This window comes from Hydractinia symbiolongicarpus, chromosome 2 (genome assembly GCF_029227915.1).
Source record: "Hydractinia symbiolongicarpus strain clone_291-10 chromosome 2, HSymV2.1, whole genome shotgun sequence".
In the NCBI taxonomy this organism is placed as follows: Eukaryota; Metazoa; Cnidaria; class Hydrozoa; order Anthoathecata; family Hydractiniidae; genus Hydractinia; species Hydractinia symbiolongicarpus.
Window position 1 is genome coordinate 13,848,128 of NC_079876.1, and position 17,580 is coordinate 13,865,707.

The following is a 17,580-nucleotide window of genomic DNA, read 5'->3' on the forward strand; positions in this document are numbered from 1 at the left end:
TCTTTTATGACTTTTGAATGTAAAAATATAATTTTTGACCAAATCTCTTTACTATCTACTTTTGTTTGCATGATTTTTAAACGATCTATGTTTTAAATGTTATTTTTATTTTTATAATGATCTATGGTGGTCTTTTTGATATGTATGATCTTGTTTTCATTATTTTAAATTTATTTTAAAATCACATGCAGATCGTTTCAAATAAAATAATTTACAAATTTAAACAATAATTTTTGACACTATCCTGGAAACGATCCCTTAGTTAACTTTACCTAATCAATTTTTGTAAATAAAAAACGTGTACTTATTAACCTAAACTTAAAGTAGGAGTCGAGGGCAAGTTCATTTACCGAAAAATTTACCGGATCCACCGGTATGGTCTTTAGTAGGGCAACATCAGTGGTTGTTTTAGAAACGGGGCAGGCAGTTGACTTTGACTTGTTTAGAGCCCTCTAACATGCTCAAAATGTGATTTAATAAACTTTTTAGAAATGTTTATTGAAGTAGCAGACACTGCTTTTTCTAGTAAAGAATATTCCATTCATTAATAACCTGAGGAACAAATAAAAATTTTCTTTTATCCAGACGACTATAAAGCTTCCATATTTTTTGCAGTGTTCTCTTTTCAGTGAATTCTCACTCAGCTCCAAAAAGGCAAAGGCATCATTTTTTTAAACATCAAATATGATTGTATGCTGTATTCACCACAAGGTCTCACTAGGGATTTGTAAAATATACACAAGTTGCTTTTGGTTTTGTATTTAAACGTTCGTTTGATGACACCCAAGGTTCTGTATATTTTTATTGTTAATCCCTTAACACACCTCTTAAAATGAGCTTAGTAATTGCTAACGTAGTTTAATTTTGTATCAGGAGTTACATATTTCCTGTCATGTCGCTAATTTTACAATATTTTGATTACATATATATTTTTTATACATTATACAGGCCATTTCTAAAATAAAACTATGCCAGAGCTACAAAAAGCATCTGCTAAAAAAATTACCAGTGCTATGGTGTGTGAAAAATTGCACTTTTGTGCGAAATTTACAAGTGCGATGTGAGTATTTGCAAGTGTGTTTCACACTTAACTATTTTTTGTTTTCAATAACATATGTTATTTAAGCTGCATAGAAATGATGTTTGAATACTAAGGAATCGTCTCCACGAAAATACCGATGTGGGTCGTTTAAAAATCATAAAAACGACATTGTAGAAAGTGAAAATATCGTTGTATATTGTTTAAAAATCAGGAAAAGTGAATCGTAGAAAGGGAAGAGTTCGATGTAGATTGTTTAAAAATCAGGAAAACGGGATCCTAGACAGTGAAAAGATCACCATAGATCGTTTAAAAATCATAAAAACGTCATCGTAGAAAGCAAAGAGATCGATGTAGATCGTTTTAACATCATGAAAACAGGATCGTAGACAGCGAAAAGATTGCCGTAGATTGTTTAAATATCACGAAAGCTTTTTTCATCAATCTATAGCCAATATTTGAGAAAAAGAAAAAATTCACGAGTGTGATAAAAGCATTCGTGAATTTTTTTACGAATGTACGGGCGAGTGCGAGGGCGATCACACTCATCTCAAGGAATGGCCTGATTATATATTATATATATAAAATATATATAGAACTTATATTGCTGTTCATATTTTTGTAGAGATTGATATAAAAATTGATTAAAGGAAAAATGAGCAGTAAAGGAAGTCCTAATCAAAAAAGGAAATTAGATGACAATGAAAATGATGAATTCATCGGGCCAATACCAGTCCCAGAAGCACCAATTAAAAAGAAGAAAAGTAAGTCTGATTTGAGTTTGTTCTGTAATTACGGGGTATTTTACGAATATAAAAATATTGAAGGTTGAAATTTGCATTTGTCTTTCAACTTCAGAGTTAGTGGGCAAAAACAGATCCTTGTGGAGATTGATTTCCAATAAGGGATTTTCTCCAAGATTGATTTATTTTTTATATATAAAACAATTTTTATAGGATGGAAATCGTTTTCTTATTTTTATCGTTTTATAGTTGTATCAGGAAATGACTCTTTGATATATTTTCATATGTTTTTAAAAAACAATCTTATATTGGACTAAGAAAAATGAAACCATTTAGTAACGATTTTGATAAAGTTCTAAAATGATTTAATACAATTGTCAAAATACCATGGTTGGACCTAGAATGACAAGAAAACATCTCTACAAAGCTAAATATTTCTTTTATTCATGTTTAAAGGTAGTGAAAACATCCCTACGAAGCATACCTTGCCATACTTTCTAAAATTAGGAAAAAAAAACATCCATGCAAAGCTTAAAGTTTGTAATACTTCCTTCTGACACAAAGAAAAAACATAGCTATACAAAGCTTTAATATCACCATAATGCTTTTAAAGCTTATTGCCGTAATTTGTTCTCAAATGAAGACAAAACATCCTTCGAACTTTAAAAGTCACCATATTTCCTTTTAAAAGGAGGAGAAAATGCCTTTACAATCCATAAAACTCTCCATAGTGGCAACTAAAACTACTGCTTCACGAAGATAAAAAAGCTTCGAATGCAGTTGTTGTGAAATATATTTTGACTTTAGAATGATTTCAAATGTTAAAACGAATTATGCTATGTAACACAATCATACATACAACAACAAAAGGATTTTTAAAACTTAGTTTTTAATGAAAGATTTAAAACGATTCAGATAAAAAGCGATTTCCATATGATTAAAAGCAACAATGGCAGCTAAAAGTTGATTTAGACCGATTAGAAAAATAATAAAAATTAACTAAAACTGTGAATAATAAAACGGCTTATTCCGAGGCTTTAGTGCTTCCTAGCAGAAAGACTGCTGAAGTAAATTCTTTAAAATCATGGTACTACTTTGGCGATTATTAACCAAAGCAAATATTTCCTAAATTCAAAGACTGAATAAACTTTAATAAGGGATCAATAGCAGTTGACAGGCTAATTTTGGTGAAATGGCTTTATATTTCGATTTTAAACCCTTATTTTTTGTATTTATTTTCTGAACAACTCTTCTTGTTCTATATGGTTATAGTTTCCTCAAGTATTTGCGTTTTTGGTGGTAATTTCCACAAACAATAATGTATAGTGAGGGAAGGAAATTATTACGCCATATCACAAAACTTCGTTTTTTTGCCCAGCGCAATCAACTTAAGTTTCCTTTGTTGTGATTCTGTAAGGGCTATGGTACCAGCCCTAAAAGTAAAAAAAATTGTTAGTTCCTAACTGCCTCGTTCCGAACTTTTTCGCAATTTATTGAGCGTAACAATTAGCTGCAAAATTTATTAATTATTACGCCTTTGAGGAAAGTTATTACGCTGTAAAATTATGCATAATACAACTAAGCTCTGAAAAGTAAACAATAACTTTCTTATAAATAATTTACATCAATAACCTTTTACAACAGGTACTGAAAGGTTGTATATCGCAGAAGTCGCTGATGACATGCTTCGAAAATGCTTGTCACAGGCACAGAAGCAAAACTATACAGGAGACTCAATTGTTAGAGTCTTCACAGAACATCTCTCCTCACAAAACCAAGGGCAGGGCTGACTTTTGCCTGCTGTGTTGTTTGGGGGAAAGAACTTCTGGACTTCTATTTAATTCGATATGCAATTATTATTATGAACAAACAGCACCGCAGTATTTCTGTAGCTTGAAGGATTTTAGTTAGTGAAAGCATAGTCATAAGAAAAAGACTTTTCTTATGACTGTGGTGATAGGCTGTAGTTTAAAAGAACACAAGTATTCAGAAGATGTTATCTACTTATTGTTTACATCTAAAAAGTAAAAAACGTACGTGTTTTCCAATGTAAGCAAGTTAATCAAGCACACTGAAATAAGTTTAACCATACAACTTGACCTAATTAAATTGTCTAGGTCACTTGGTAACTTGTATTGAACCCTTAATATCGGAGCGTAAAAATTTCCCGCCATGTTAACATGATGCTGGTATCTATTACACTGCAATTCTGTAACATATGCAAAGTACCCAATCAAAACAAATGATGGACTCTAAAAGCTAATGTTAAAGAACAAAATGTGTCAACAATAAGCTAGAAGGGTATTTCCGTCAAAATAAAGGGCATGATAGAAACTTGTTATCAGGGGAAAAAAATGTAGTGATAATTTAGAGCATTATTCACAGTTATCAGTTGAATATTTGAGTTCGTATTATATATTTAATTAACAATTATGGATGTATAACTGCCTAGAGCTAGCTACAGCTGAACTCTACTTCCATTTGTTGTAAATTAAGGGCGTAATATTTACCCTGGAAACCCTCCGTCACAATAATTACCCTCCCTCACAATATTTGTCTATTAGATATTATGGTATACTGATAGATAGTCTGCACCTTCCTAATTTTTTTTTTTTTTTATAGTTTAAAAGTTGCGGAAATAGTGCCTGTAGGTAAATAAGTGTATGTGTTTTTAACTTTCAGCAACACGCTCATTCCAACCCAGTGCAACCCAATTTCTATTTAGGCTAAATTGTGACGAAAAAAGAAATGATACTCTAACTTGCCCCTCCAACCGTGACTTCTATCATAGGTTGGAGGGGCAAGTTAGAGTATCATTTCTTTTTTCGTCACAATTTAGCCTAAATAGAAATTGGGTTGCACTGGGTTGGAATGAGCGTGTTGCTGAAAGTTAAAAACACATACACTTATTTACCTACAGGCACTATTTCCGCAACTTTTAAACTATAAATATAGCGAACAACACTTTATCATTAATTTTGTCGGGGTTAAAAAGGGGAGGGGGGGGGGGGGGGAAGACCAAAAGGGAGGTGCATGTGAAATAGTTTTATAACGATCCCCTGGGTATCCCACTCAAAGAGAGCATTTTGTTTTCAAATATGTCAAAATAATACCATGTGTTTAATTTGTGTTCCAAATTGGTTGTAATCCATAGAAATACGGACTAAAGTTTGGAAAAATGGGACACCGCTTGGCACTGGAGCCGTCTATGCGAATACAGGGGTGTTTGTTCTGTCGTTTTATCTTTTTGTGGGAACGAGGGGGCGCGCGGGGCACGCGTGACTTCTATCATAGGTTGGAGGGGCAAGTTAGAGTATCATTTCTTTTTTCGTCACAATTTAGCCTAAATAGAAATTGGGTTGCACTGGGTTGGAATGAGCGTGTTGCTGAAAGTTAAAAACACATACACTTATTTACCTACAGGCACTATTTCCGCAACTTTTAAACTATAAATAGATATTATGGTATACTGATAGATAGTCTGCACCTTCCTAATTTTTTAGAATTGGGGAAATAATTTTGTCATTAATATCTTTACTCTACCATTTAGAACTCGCATTTGAAAAAACTTATTTAAAAAGTTTGCCATCTGCTGAATCATACGAAAAAAGTTTTATGCATCGTGATATCTTGACTCACGTCAACTTCACAAAGTAAACATACAGTTTTATTTTTTATGCTTGTGTGTACTTCTAGTGTATAATTATATCAACCAAAGTTGACTGTTTATTAGAGTTAAACCAATTGTTTTATTTTATTTCCTTACTTAAACTCACTTGAGCACTTGCACACTTGCGATCTTAAAATGTTAATGTTTATGAATTGCCATGTAGGCAGATTCTCCATTTCGCATAATTTTCAACATTATAATTTTATTGGTCAGACAACTAATGTTTTGTATAAATGTTAGCATTTTGTTGTACAGGACTTTCGTCAGACTCTGAGGAAGTGAACATTTTTGTTTAACACGCTAAGTTTCATGTTAGGTAACAATGTGCAGGGATTTTTTTAAAGTTTCAACTTTATATTACAAATATTTATTGTTAAAATTGCATAGTGACTATGATTTTTATTCCATGGCAACAAGAAAACGAGCCCAAATGGTGGCAATATAATTAGAAACCTTCTTTGTACCATTAGATGATTCTTTTATTTAAAGTAAAAGTGAAAAATATTCATACATACAAATATTCATCAATGATTTAATTAATGAAAGGAAGCTACGAAAAAATCGCTATAATCAATGCAAACGAGCACATGCAATGGCTAGATAGTAAATTATCTTTTTATAGTGCTGGCATGGTTTTACTTGGAAAAGACCTGCATTTATTTGTAAATTTCAAACTATAGCTTTGTAGTTCCTCATAAAACTTAACACTGTTTTATTCTATAGGGTATTTCAATGTAAACAAACTGAAATAAGTTTATCTAAGTGTTTGTTATTTTTTCTATGTGTAGAACAGACTTTGTGGTTACTGCAAGCAGAGATGGACATGTTAAATTCTGGAAAAAGAAGGAAGAAGAGATTGAATTTGTGAAACATTTCAGAGCTCATTTAAGTATGACAATATCACAACTTTATAAAGTTGCAGGAAAACAAGTATTTAATGAAGAATGAATAAATAAATAAGTAAATAAATAAATAAATAAATAAATAAATAAATAAATATATTTCGTTATGTGACCTATGTTTGGCAATGCACCTATTAGGTCAAAGGCTATTTTGAGGGAGGTCACCAGAGTGTATTGAATAATCATATCCTAAATAACTTGCTTACATAGGTGCAATAGAGGATGTAGCAGTGAGTGCCAATGGAGCTTTGTATGCTACCATTGGTAGTGATAAAGCTTTAAAGGTTTTTGATGTCATAAATTTCGGTATGTATAATAGAATACATAGAAGAAGAAAACTGTTGATTTACAAACATTTACTTTATATGTCTATGAATGAAACATACTTGCCATTCTGGGAATTTAAAATTTTTACCAGAAGGAAGTGAAGAATCGTATTTTCTAATTAAACTTTTTAATCAACCCTATTCCCACCATACATTCTGCTCTTTTTTATGTAACAAAAATGTAAAGTGTTTCAGCCATGCATTGATCAACTTCTCGTAAAGATTATCGTTTTGCATACACTATCAAAAGCACATCTAAATCATTTAGTGTTCATGTGTTCTAGAGCATATATGTGCTGTTGCACATCTCTCTAAAAGCAGCACAAATTTAAGTATTCTCATTTTGTTTGTAGACATGATCAACATGATGAAGTTTCAGTATCAACCTGGTTATTGTGAATGGGTTTTTAAAAAGGGAGACCCGATTGCCACAATAGCAATGTAAGGAATTACATGCAACACATTGTTACCAGTGAAACTGAAAAAACTTTTTACTTTTGTAGTCCAATTTTTTTAGTTCGGAGAAGGAGACATCAGTCATCAACATATACGACGGAAGAGGTGAATGTACTGCTATTTCTGTATTAAAGCTTCATTCAAAACCCGTCACCCTGATCAAAGTAAGCCATTATTCATGATTAACCATGATATTACTTTAACATTGTGGTAGTTTCTTTTAACTGCTTTTTTTTGTGTCTTAAATAACGTAGCAACATTACTGAAGGTTGTTTGTCCTCTTTTTGTCGTAAGTGTTTTTTGTTCATTGTCTTTTAAAAAAGTCACAAGCTGTCTTTACTTTGTTTTTTATGGTTAATATGGCTCTCTTTTAGTTCAACCAAGTATTCAATGTTGCAATTTCAGCAGACGAAGCTGGTATGATTGAATATTGGGCTGGTCAGAAATGTGATTTTAATTTTCCAACCAATTTAGAGTTTGAATATAAAACAGATACAGATTTGTTTGATTTTGTAGCTGTGAGTTTTTATTTTTTATTTTATGTTTACACATATTAACTTACGATATGATATTAACTTACGATATTAACTTTACTTTCCTAAACTATACTTTTCTCAATTACATCTTTTCTTTGCGTGTCTGTAAACACAGCTTCTACACTGGAATTACATTTAAAGTTTTTACTTTGACCTTTATTAAATAAAATAAACAGTTTGTTAAATACATGACTTCTTACAAAAGTGAGGCATAGGAAAACATGTCCAACTTCAACACGAAGTAACACCATTAGACTGTAGTTCTAAGATTGATTTGATACCGATTTGATATTGTCACATAGAAAATAATTGCATATTGGAAGTTTAAGTACTTAAAAATATGGTGAACGTGTAACAACGTTTTTTAAATTAACAAAGAAACGCTAAAAACACAAGGCATCATTAGCAATACCATTGCAATAGACAATAAGGTCATATCTTTCATAATTATAAGATAAACACTAAGAGTCAAATTTATTTTTCTTATTACTATAAGTTGTTTGGGATTTGCCACAAAACTGCTTTGAAATCTGCTTTTGCGGTAATTATTATTATGTTGTTACGTTACTTTTTTTTTCTTTAGAATAAAACATATGCAACATCACTAAGTTTTTCACCCGACGGGAAACAATTTGTGACAGCTTCTATGGATCGCAAGGTTTGAGTGATATGATTGATAAATTTACAAAAAACCTTGAGTATTGCTTTCAGCTCCATGTGTCTAATATGGTTTATCTGTTTAGATTCGTGTGTTTAGATTTCTTACTGGAAAAAAGACCAGAGTCTTGGATGAAAATCTTAAAACATTTACAGAAATGCAGCAGGTTACATTTTTATTAGCTGTCTCTATCTTGTCTGTCTGTCTGCTAGTCCATCCGTCCGTACGTTTGTCCGTCTTTTTCTTTGTTTTAATTATTTACTGCATGTAGATTACAGATAGTATTATTCTATCTAGGAAAATCAAATTGTTCCTGATATGGAATTTGGTCGAAGAGCCGCTGTAGAAAGAGAACTTGAGAAAACAGAAGCATTTCGAAATATAAACCCAAGTATATATCTAACTATTATATACTTTCCATTTCTTTCAATATTTTTATTTTTTTTTATAATATATAACGTGTACTTGGTTAAATTCTACTGACAATGACGGTTTTTTAATGGCCAGTATGATATAGAATAAATTAATTAGGAACATGTCTGAGAATTAAAATTAATCCCTACATATGATGTTTGTTTGAAGTAAAATAGCATTCCAACAACTACGGTTTTATAGATATTAACATAATCATGAATGGAATACGTATTCAATCTTTTTGTCTATCAATTATTTTGCAATCATTTCTTTTATTTTTGTCTCACTGTAAACTATTATGCTATTCTGTTTTTTTATTTTAGTATTTGATGAGAGCGGCTACTTTATCTTGTATGCAACTATGGTTGGTGTTAAAGGTAACTTTGTTTGTTTTGAATAATTTTTTGACAAACAGAAAGAATATCTCTCTAATACTCTAAAACAGCAAAAGGTTGCTCACACTTCCTTGTGTCAGATGATTGTATGCAATGTTGTAATTCTTTGGTTTTTCTCCTACCCTGGATGCACCTCACTCATAAAACAAGGTACATATGCTGTAAAACTTGCATAATGCAAACTTGTAAAGTTACCAACAAATTTGTTCAAACAAAATTTGTTGAATCCAAACGAACCAAAGAACATATGTCTGATTTCTGTTTAAAATTACAGAAGTTTGAATTGCATCAGTAATATTGTATTTTTATTTTATTTTCTGTGTTGCTGCTGTTGCACCTATTGTTGTTTTCGTTATCGTTGTTGTTTTTGTTTTTGTTGTTGTTATTGTTGTTGCACATGTATTAAACCTCTCCATTTTTTTGTAGTGGTAAACCTCTACTCAAATACATGCGTTAAAATACTTGGAAAGGTTAGAGTTTTTTTCTCACACTATAAAAATTTGATATCAAGAAGAAACTAATGAAAAATGCTTCAAAAACAATATGAAAAATCTGTGTGCAACTATTTGACTACTGCCAAAAATCTCTTTGTGATGCATGATTGGATATATAGAATGTTTAATACTTTATCTTAGAATGAGAACGTTCGATTTTTGAACATATCATTGTACCAAGGTAATCCGAACAAATCAAGTGCTGCAATCACAATTGTAAGTTATTTTTTACAATCAGACTATACGTATGGTTAGAGGTCTCTTTAGCTGTCATCACTGCTGTCTCGTCATAACGTACCACACCCTGATAAGCAAACCCCAAAATGTTGCTATTAGTATATTTCTACTCTAATTTCAATCAGGCAAAATTGTTATTATTTATGTAATTGACAGTTTATGTAAGGTCTAAGTAACACTGCAATCACAATGTTTTATCATATTTTCAAAGTAAAAGAATTAGCTATGTTTAAATGCAACGTACAGATGACCAACTACCACCATGAACATTTATTAGCCAAAAATAAACAAATAAAATTACAGGACATCGTTTTTTAATAATTTTTATTAGACGTGTATAGAACTAGGAACTCCTTCTTTAATGAAATGTGAACCACGATTAGAAGTTTTTTTTTTGTTTCTGCTTTAAATTTAACTGTTTCTTGATAAAACACAAGAATTGTTCACATTATCTAATTTCCAACCTGTTGTAATTAAAAAGTGTATTTCTTATTCTAGGAGATGAAAGCTTCAGCAAATCCATCTTTAGATAAAATCACATCCGATCCTACGTTAGTCTGTACCGGTTTTAAAAAGAACAGATTTTATTTGTTCACAAAAAGAGAACCAGATCAGGGAGACAGGTTAGAACTTCAAAATCTTGCAAAGTTTTCAGTGTTGCTACTAACCAGCAAATTTCTTGCTGAATGTCTTCAATGTTCTGTAGTTAGTATAAATACTAACAACATAATCTTTTTACAACCAGTCTCACATATTTTATCATTTCTTAGTGATCGTGACGTGTTCAATGAGAAGCCTTCAAGAGAAGAAATGGTGGCAGCGACACAGGTATGTCTTCTACGGGTGTTTTCACTGCTGCCTAACAGGCAGCAGTGACTAATGACCCCAAAATATTTCTCAATTCTTGCAATTAGCACGGTAAAGTTGATAACACCTTCAACCGCTTTTTTAATTTAAGCAACCAAGTTGCTAAGGGCTAATGCTGAATTTTGGGTCAAAAATAAGTGCCTAAATTAAAATAACAGAAAAGCTTTAAAAAGCAAACAAGAATTAAATTTTTAATGCCTCTATTAATAATAATAACTTAAAAAGTTCAAAGTTGCAAGTTTAAAGCCGAAATCCCTTTTTGAAGTTTGAAATAATACGGTTAAGTACACTCAAGCCGAAATGAAAAATCGAGTAGCTTCTGATAACACGTGTAGCACTCGAAAGTCAAAACGCTGGGAATTACAAAGTATTAGATTGCTAGATGCTATAACACAATTATGTTAGCCAAAATTATGTGGTTTGCTTAATTTTACTGGATTGATCGAAATTTAACCAAACGTTTGAACATATTTTTTATCCAAGAGAAACCTTAGTATACTAGGTAAGCAACGCTTTTTGTTAATGGTGATACATACATTCTACATTGACATGACATTTACAATATTTTAGGGTTCGTCAACGAAAGTTCTGGCCGAGTTGGTCGTTATGCACACTACGATGGGTGATATACATTTTAAACTCTTTCCGAAAGAGTAAGCAAACATTTCTTTAACTTACGTAAACTTTACTTTGATTGGTGAAATTTACATAAACTGCACTCTGATTAGTGGAATATAGTAAAAGTGCACTTTAATTGGTGAAATTTACATCAACTGCATTCTGATTGGTGGAATATAGTAAAAGTGCACTTTGATTGGTGAAATTTACATAAACTGCATTCTGATTGGTGGAATATAGTGAAAGTGCACTTTGATTGGTGAAATTTACATAAACTGCACTCTAATTAGTGGAATATAGTAAAAGTGCACTTTAATTGGTGAAATTTACATCAACTGCACTCTGATTGGTGGAATATAGTGAAAGTGCACTTTGATTGGTTAAATTTACATCAACTGCACTCTAATTAGTGGAATATAGTAAAAGTGCACTTTGATTGGTTAAATTTACATCAACTGCACTCTGATTGGTGGAATATAGTGAAAGTGCACTCTGATTGGTTAAATTTACATCAACTGCACTCTAATTAGTGGAATATAGTAAAAGTGCACTTTGATTGGTTAAATTTACATCAACTGCACTCTAATTAGTGGAATATAGTGAAAGTGCACTTTGATTGGTTAAATTTACATCAACTGCACTCTAATTAGTGGAATATAGTGAAAGTGCACTTTGATTGGTGAAATTTACATCAACTGCACTCTGATTGGTGGAATATAGTAAAAGTGCACTCTGATTGGTTAAATTAACATCAACTGCACTTTGATTGGTGGAATTTAATAAAAATGCGCTGTGATTGGTGGAATTTAGTAACAGTGCACCCTGAATTGCTGAAGTCTCTACATAAGTAATACGTGTTGCGTTTCTATCACACACGTCGATATCGTGTTAAGAATGCACAAGTAACTTTGGTCAAAATAGCAAATGTTAAATAATTTTTGTGCATATTCCACAGATCGTATTGTTAAAGCCTTGTTTTCAACTACCTGTTTTTGCCAAGCTATGATTGATTTGTTGTTAAGAAATATTTATTAAAGATATAGAAATAATATACCACAAAACCTTTATAATAACAGATAGCTCTTTTTTGCAGTCTTGATAATTGACTCGTGGAGGTTTTACTGCACGTTTCTGTATACACTTTTTTTTTGCAGGTGCCCACGTACCGTTGAGAATTTTGTCACTCATTGCCGTAAGGGATATTACAACGGTCACATCTTCCATCGCATCATTAAACAGTTTATGTTGCAAACCGGTGATCCTCTAGGTATCTTTCTAATTTTTCTTTGATTTGATTAGTCTGATTTGTGGTAAACTGTTGTTGTATACATTCTCCTATTTGGTTGTATGCGCTACGCTCTAAGAGGTAAAACGGCTTGTTCTTGCAAAAATTATAAAAATAACAAAAAACAATTCTACTGCTGATTTGTTGCCCTTACAGACATAAAAACTTTTTGTTACAAATCTTCGCGGAAAAGATTTTCTCCGCAGTTTTTTTTAATGTCGAAACAACTAAGCATTGAACCTTTATGTCGCCATAATTGAAATTGGGTGTTAATTTTGGAGGCTAATTTCAACCAACCAATTATATTGCTTACAAAAATTCCACTCAGAATTTTTGTCCACTTGAGACGACGGTTCGTTATCTGAGATTTAGCATGCACTCAAAACATTCAAAACTTCCTAATTTTATTTTTGAAAAGACTGGTATTTTCTACTTTTTGTTGCTTTTCTAAGCAACTGCACGGAGTGCTCTGTTTCATCTCAGGGTTACCACACCTAAACCTCATAAATAGCCTAAAATATGGAGCCAAAATAATAATTGCTGACGAAGATCGTAAGCTGTTTATGGTAGTACCCATTTTTCCAATAATAACTTTTTGTTTTTAAGTTTGTGTGACAAAAAATTGAGCATTATGTTTATCTTCCAATAGGAATGATGAAGTCTATATACATAGCTTCAGCAATTTCAAATAAACAGTCTGTCTCTGACATCCCATTAAGAAAAGGCTTGACTAATAATTTCCTTCTAAAATTTTCGCAAAGTCACCTAAAATATGAAATAGTTTTAGTTTTTAATGATTTTACCTAAAATTTGAGCTCCTCAATTTTTCTATTTTCTCAAATTATCTAAGTGTTAAATCTGTGGCCACCCTGCTTTTGGTAAATCAATAAAACACAGCTAAGGATACAAAGCCTAAAAAAGTGTTGATACCTTTTTATTCGACGTTTTTACATAAAAATATATTCGCCACCTTGCTTTCTTTCTTGCAGGTGATGGTACTGGTGGTGAGTCAATATGGGGTGAGGAGTTTGAGGACGAGTTTCATCACACGTTACGTCACGATCGACCGTATACACTCAGCATGGCGAATGCTGGTCCAAACACGAACGGAAGTCAATTCTTTATCACCGTCGTCCCTACGGTTAGTATTTTACTTATTTCGTCCGCCTGTTGTGGCAAATTTAGTCAGGTTGTAAATTTTAAAACTTGATAGGTAAGGTTACATAAGTTTTGTACGCCTGCACACCGACACTATTATTAGACACTATCGCACGTTGTAGTGCTATGGATAGAAATTTAGGAAATTTCAATGGACAGAAAAGGAGCGAAGAGAAAATAGGCTTTATAAATGAAAATTACGCCATTTAGCTATGTATAGTTTTTCGACGGTGAACAATTTGTGATTATTCTCGTCCTTACTACCACTATGTAGTACGGCTTTTGTATTAATTTTGCCTTCTTACATGTATTGCTAGTGGAAGCACTTTTTGACGAACGTTGGAAGTCAGTAATTATACTAAATTTAAAAATAAGAATTTTTTTGTGCGCCAACACGTCATCCTAAACAAGTGGAAATTTTTATTTATGAACAAGAACTTTTTGTATTGAGTGACAAATCTCTTTTTCTGTTTTCATTATTCTGTAGAACAGAATTTCATATATAACAGGTTAAACAAAATGATCAATTGTGAATGAACACGATCTATACAGTTGGCTCTCTCTCATTTGAACCTCTAGATATTTCGATTAAATTCAAGTCACCGTAAATGTTTCTTAAAAACTCTTATTATTTAGTGCCGTAACTGCCGGGGAGGGGGCAATAATTTTTATACTAAAAAAAGAAAGAAAAAGAGAGAGAAAGAAAGAAAAAAAAAGGAAAAGAGAGAGAGAGATTTTCCAAAAGTTAGATAACCCAGGAATATAGGTGAATATTTATCATAGCACATCCGTATTTCATTCTTCACAGAGAATGCTTCACCCCGATCAGACCTCTGATCATGACGGGCGAGTATAATGCGTGTAAGTCATATTGAAGAAGAACTACTTTGTTCATCACTAACTTACTGCCAAGCAGTGAGCGGGATTCTATCCACGGTTCTCAGAACTGGGAGCCGGAGACGAACCCACTACACTAGGTGCGGCAATATGTTAGTGATAAACTCAGATAGTTTATCCGGATGGTGTGTAGGTGAATATTTATCATAGCCCATCCGTATTTCATTCTTAACAGAGAATGGCAGTATGTTAGTGATGAACAAAGTAGTTCTTTTTCAATATGACCAAGAAAACTACTTTTGACGTTAAAAAAGTGCGAAAACTGTTGTTAGTTATGCCTGCTACAAATGCTGTTTTTCAGCTTTGAACCGCATAAAAACATACCTTCGAGCTAAAACCAGGTATACGGATGAATAAACTGATGGTATTACATATTCACAAATCATACACTGATAATATGAAGTAGCAAACAAATTAAACACAATATTAAAATTGTAGTTATTTTAGTTATTTTATGCATTTTACTTTTTTATTTACAATGTGACTGTATTTTCAACAAAAATATTGCCTTGTTTTTAAAATCCACGCAAAATTTTTGATTTGTATTATAAAATTCACGGCGGATTTCAACCTTGTCCCCAGGGCATCTTGTATCTTTTCTAGCCGTCCGAGATAAACAAAAAAGAGAAAACAGGCGCTTGGAACGAGGGCCGAATTTAACAATAATTGAATTTCGGTGTTCAATGTTTTGTGATATTTTTTGTTTTTCCAGCCATGGCTTGATAATAAGCATACAGTATTCGGACGAGTTGTGAAGGGGATGGATGTGTGTCAGAGCATGAGTATGGTGAGAACACATCCAAAGTCCGACAAACCGTACGATGAAATCAAGATTGTGAATATGGTGGTAAAATAATTTTCGGCGACGTAATATTGTTCAACCAGAGCGAGAAACTGCCTTTAAAGCTTTCGTTTCAACCAGTAAATCTTTGTCAGATGTCGCAAGAAGAAAATATATCACCTTTACTTTCGTACGGAGGAAATTTCGCGGCTTTGCGGGGTTTTTTTCTTAAAAGAAATGAAGAAATTACATGTCTAAATCGCTCTTTTTTATAGTGGAATTGGTTTTAATATACTTCCACTCGAATTTTACTTAAACGCAAATTTTTTCCCTTTTTTGTTAATCGCGCTTTAACTGCAATATTTTTTTCCTGCGAAAGTTAAAGGCAAAGGGATGTCGGATAATTGGACAATCGCTGATAATACATGTAATGTACAAGTGGTGATGTAATCTTCATCATGTTATCTGCGTACCCCGGTTTTTCCTGTTGCTGAAAATATAAAAATAGACTTATTTACCCTTACTCGGTTTATACGAATTTTATAAACACTTTTAAAAGATAAAAAATATTCATCGTTGACTTATTCTTTTGAAAAAGCCTGAATTACCGCAATACTGTAATATGGATACTTTAAAAAACTGACGAAACATGAAAGTGTAAACAAGAAGATACCAGGATGACCACACCTAAACAACTGCAATTCTAAAATAACTGAATTTCTTTGTACTGGCATTCATATTTTTCAAGATATGAGAGATCGAAAAACCCAGGAGACGAGGGTGCCTTTAATCAAAAAACCTTAGAAACAAACAAAACCAGGAATTCAGCCTTTAGAGCACCAACCCCGTTGCCATGGCATTTTTCCTTTATATTAATTTTAGCGGTCTAATAAGAGATTCTGGGGACAAGCATGCTTTGACACAAAAGTTACCAACTTGGTTCCCAGGGCTTTTTTACTCATCCGGCGCTGCGGTCATTAATAGGTCTGACGAATGTTCGTCTCGACGTCCGATATGCGAAAAGAGACAGCAGATCCTGGAATCGAGGTCGAAATGTTACTAGACCGTTTTTCGGCAATCTGGTGCTGAACGGAAAAAATAACGCTTTTTTACACTGGACACGGAACATTAGAAAAAGAGTTATTTAAAAGCTTTATCTTTAGAACCGCTGACTTATGACTAAGCTAAGTTGAACAGTTTGTGCTGTGTTATGAAGAATACAAGGTGCTTTGTGATAATGCGTCTGATAATGGCACATACTCTAATCACTTTTAATACACGCTATTTTACAAGAATATGCTTTGTAAGAATATCAGACTGGGATTTCAGGTTAAAAACAACAAGTCTTATTCGTTTTTATTCTTTAAAACAAGAGAAGTGATAATAATGACCAGCCTGGTTAAAATGTTAGTATTCTAATAAAAAAACGCGCATGTGGATTATTCTGTGCGCGGCAGTTATTTATTCTTACTTAATTGCGTAAACCAACACAACATTTGCTTTTTAGGTTAAAAATATGGTTAGTCGTCCACGTTATACTTCCTCACCATTATTTTATGGCGTACATTTTAGAAAAGGCTTATCCGAAACAAATTTTCTCCAACCGCTAAAGTGTTTTGTCAAGTCTACAGGCTAATTTATAAAATCAGATCAGGAAGGAGACTCTTCCCCCGCGTCATCAGTGGCTTATAACTAACAATTTTTGCAAATGTTTAGTATGTTAGGCATGGTTTTTATTAGTGTCGATTGTAAACAACAAAATAACCCAAACTATTAATTTGTAAATTGAAAAATACGGACCGAATCATAATTAATAAGACGTACAATTCTTATTGGAATTTGTTTTAACTCAAATTAATAGTAATAACAATCTTGTCATAAAATGTCCTTTCAAAGAGAGGAAACCAGGCAGTTTCGTTGTCGCACGTATCAAAACATGTTGGGCCATCGAGTAAAATCATCGTGTTTTGCTTGTTGGAGCTGTTTGATTGGATTTTGAAATCGTGCTGCCATCTTTTCATTGGCTCGTTTGTGTTTTAGCCAATCGTAGCAGACCACGCAGATAGGTTTTTGCCGTCACAGGCTCCAAATTTGAAACTATGTA

At 32.6% G+C, this 17,580-nt stretch overlaps 1 protein-coding gene across 1 annotated transcript; it reads left to right on the forward strand.

The window, feature by feature from the left end:
• Positions 1–1,642: 1,642 nt before the first annotated feature.
• LOC130629542 (peptidylprolyl isomerase domain and WD repeat-containing protein 1-like) lies at positions 1,643–16,056 on the forward strand. Its single transcript, XM_057442793.1, has 19 exons — positions 1,643–1,803; positions 5,333–5,435; positions 6,241–6,341; positions 6,565–6,660; positions 7,034–7,121; positions 7,198–7,300; positions 7,511–7,654; positions 8,256–8,330; positions 8,416–8,496; positions 8,628–8,721; positions 9,068–9,121; positions 9,566–9,609; positions 9,775–9,849; positions 10,369–10,493; positions 10,641–10,698; positions 11,308–11,390; positions 12,510–12,622; positions 13,630–13,781; positions 15,408–16,056. The coding sequence occupies exons 1-19, from the start codon at positions 1,695–1,697 to the stop codon at positions 15,549–15,551; spliced, it is 1,842 nt and encodes a 613-aa protein (XP_057298776.1). The 5' UTR covers positions 1,643–1,694; the 3' UTR covers positions 15,552–16,056.
• The last annotated feature ends 1,524 nt before the right edge of the window (positions 16,057–17,580 follow it).

Coding starts and splice junctions, on each gene's coding strand:
- LOC130629542 (XM_057442793.1), top strand. CDS start 1,695: ATGAGCAGTAAAGGAAGTCCTAATCAAAAAAGGAAATTAGATGACAAT. Junction 7,655..8,255: donor ATTTGTTTGATTTTGTAGCT/GTGAGTTTTTAT, acceptor TTTTTTCTTTAG/AATAAAACATATGCAACATC. Junction 8,331..8,415: donor CAGCTTCTATGGATCGCAAG/GTTTGAGTGATA, acceptor TTATCTGTTTAG/ATTCGTGTGTTTAGATTTCT.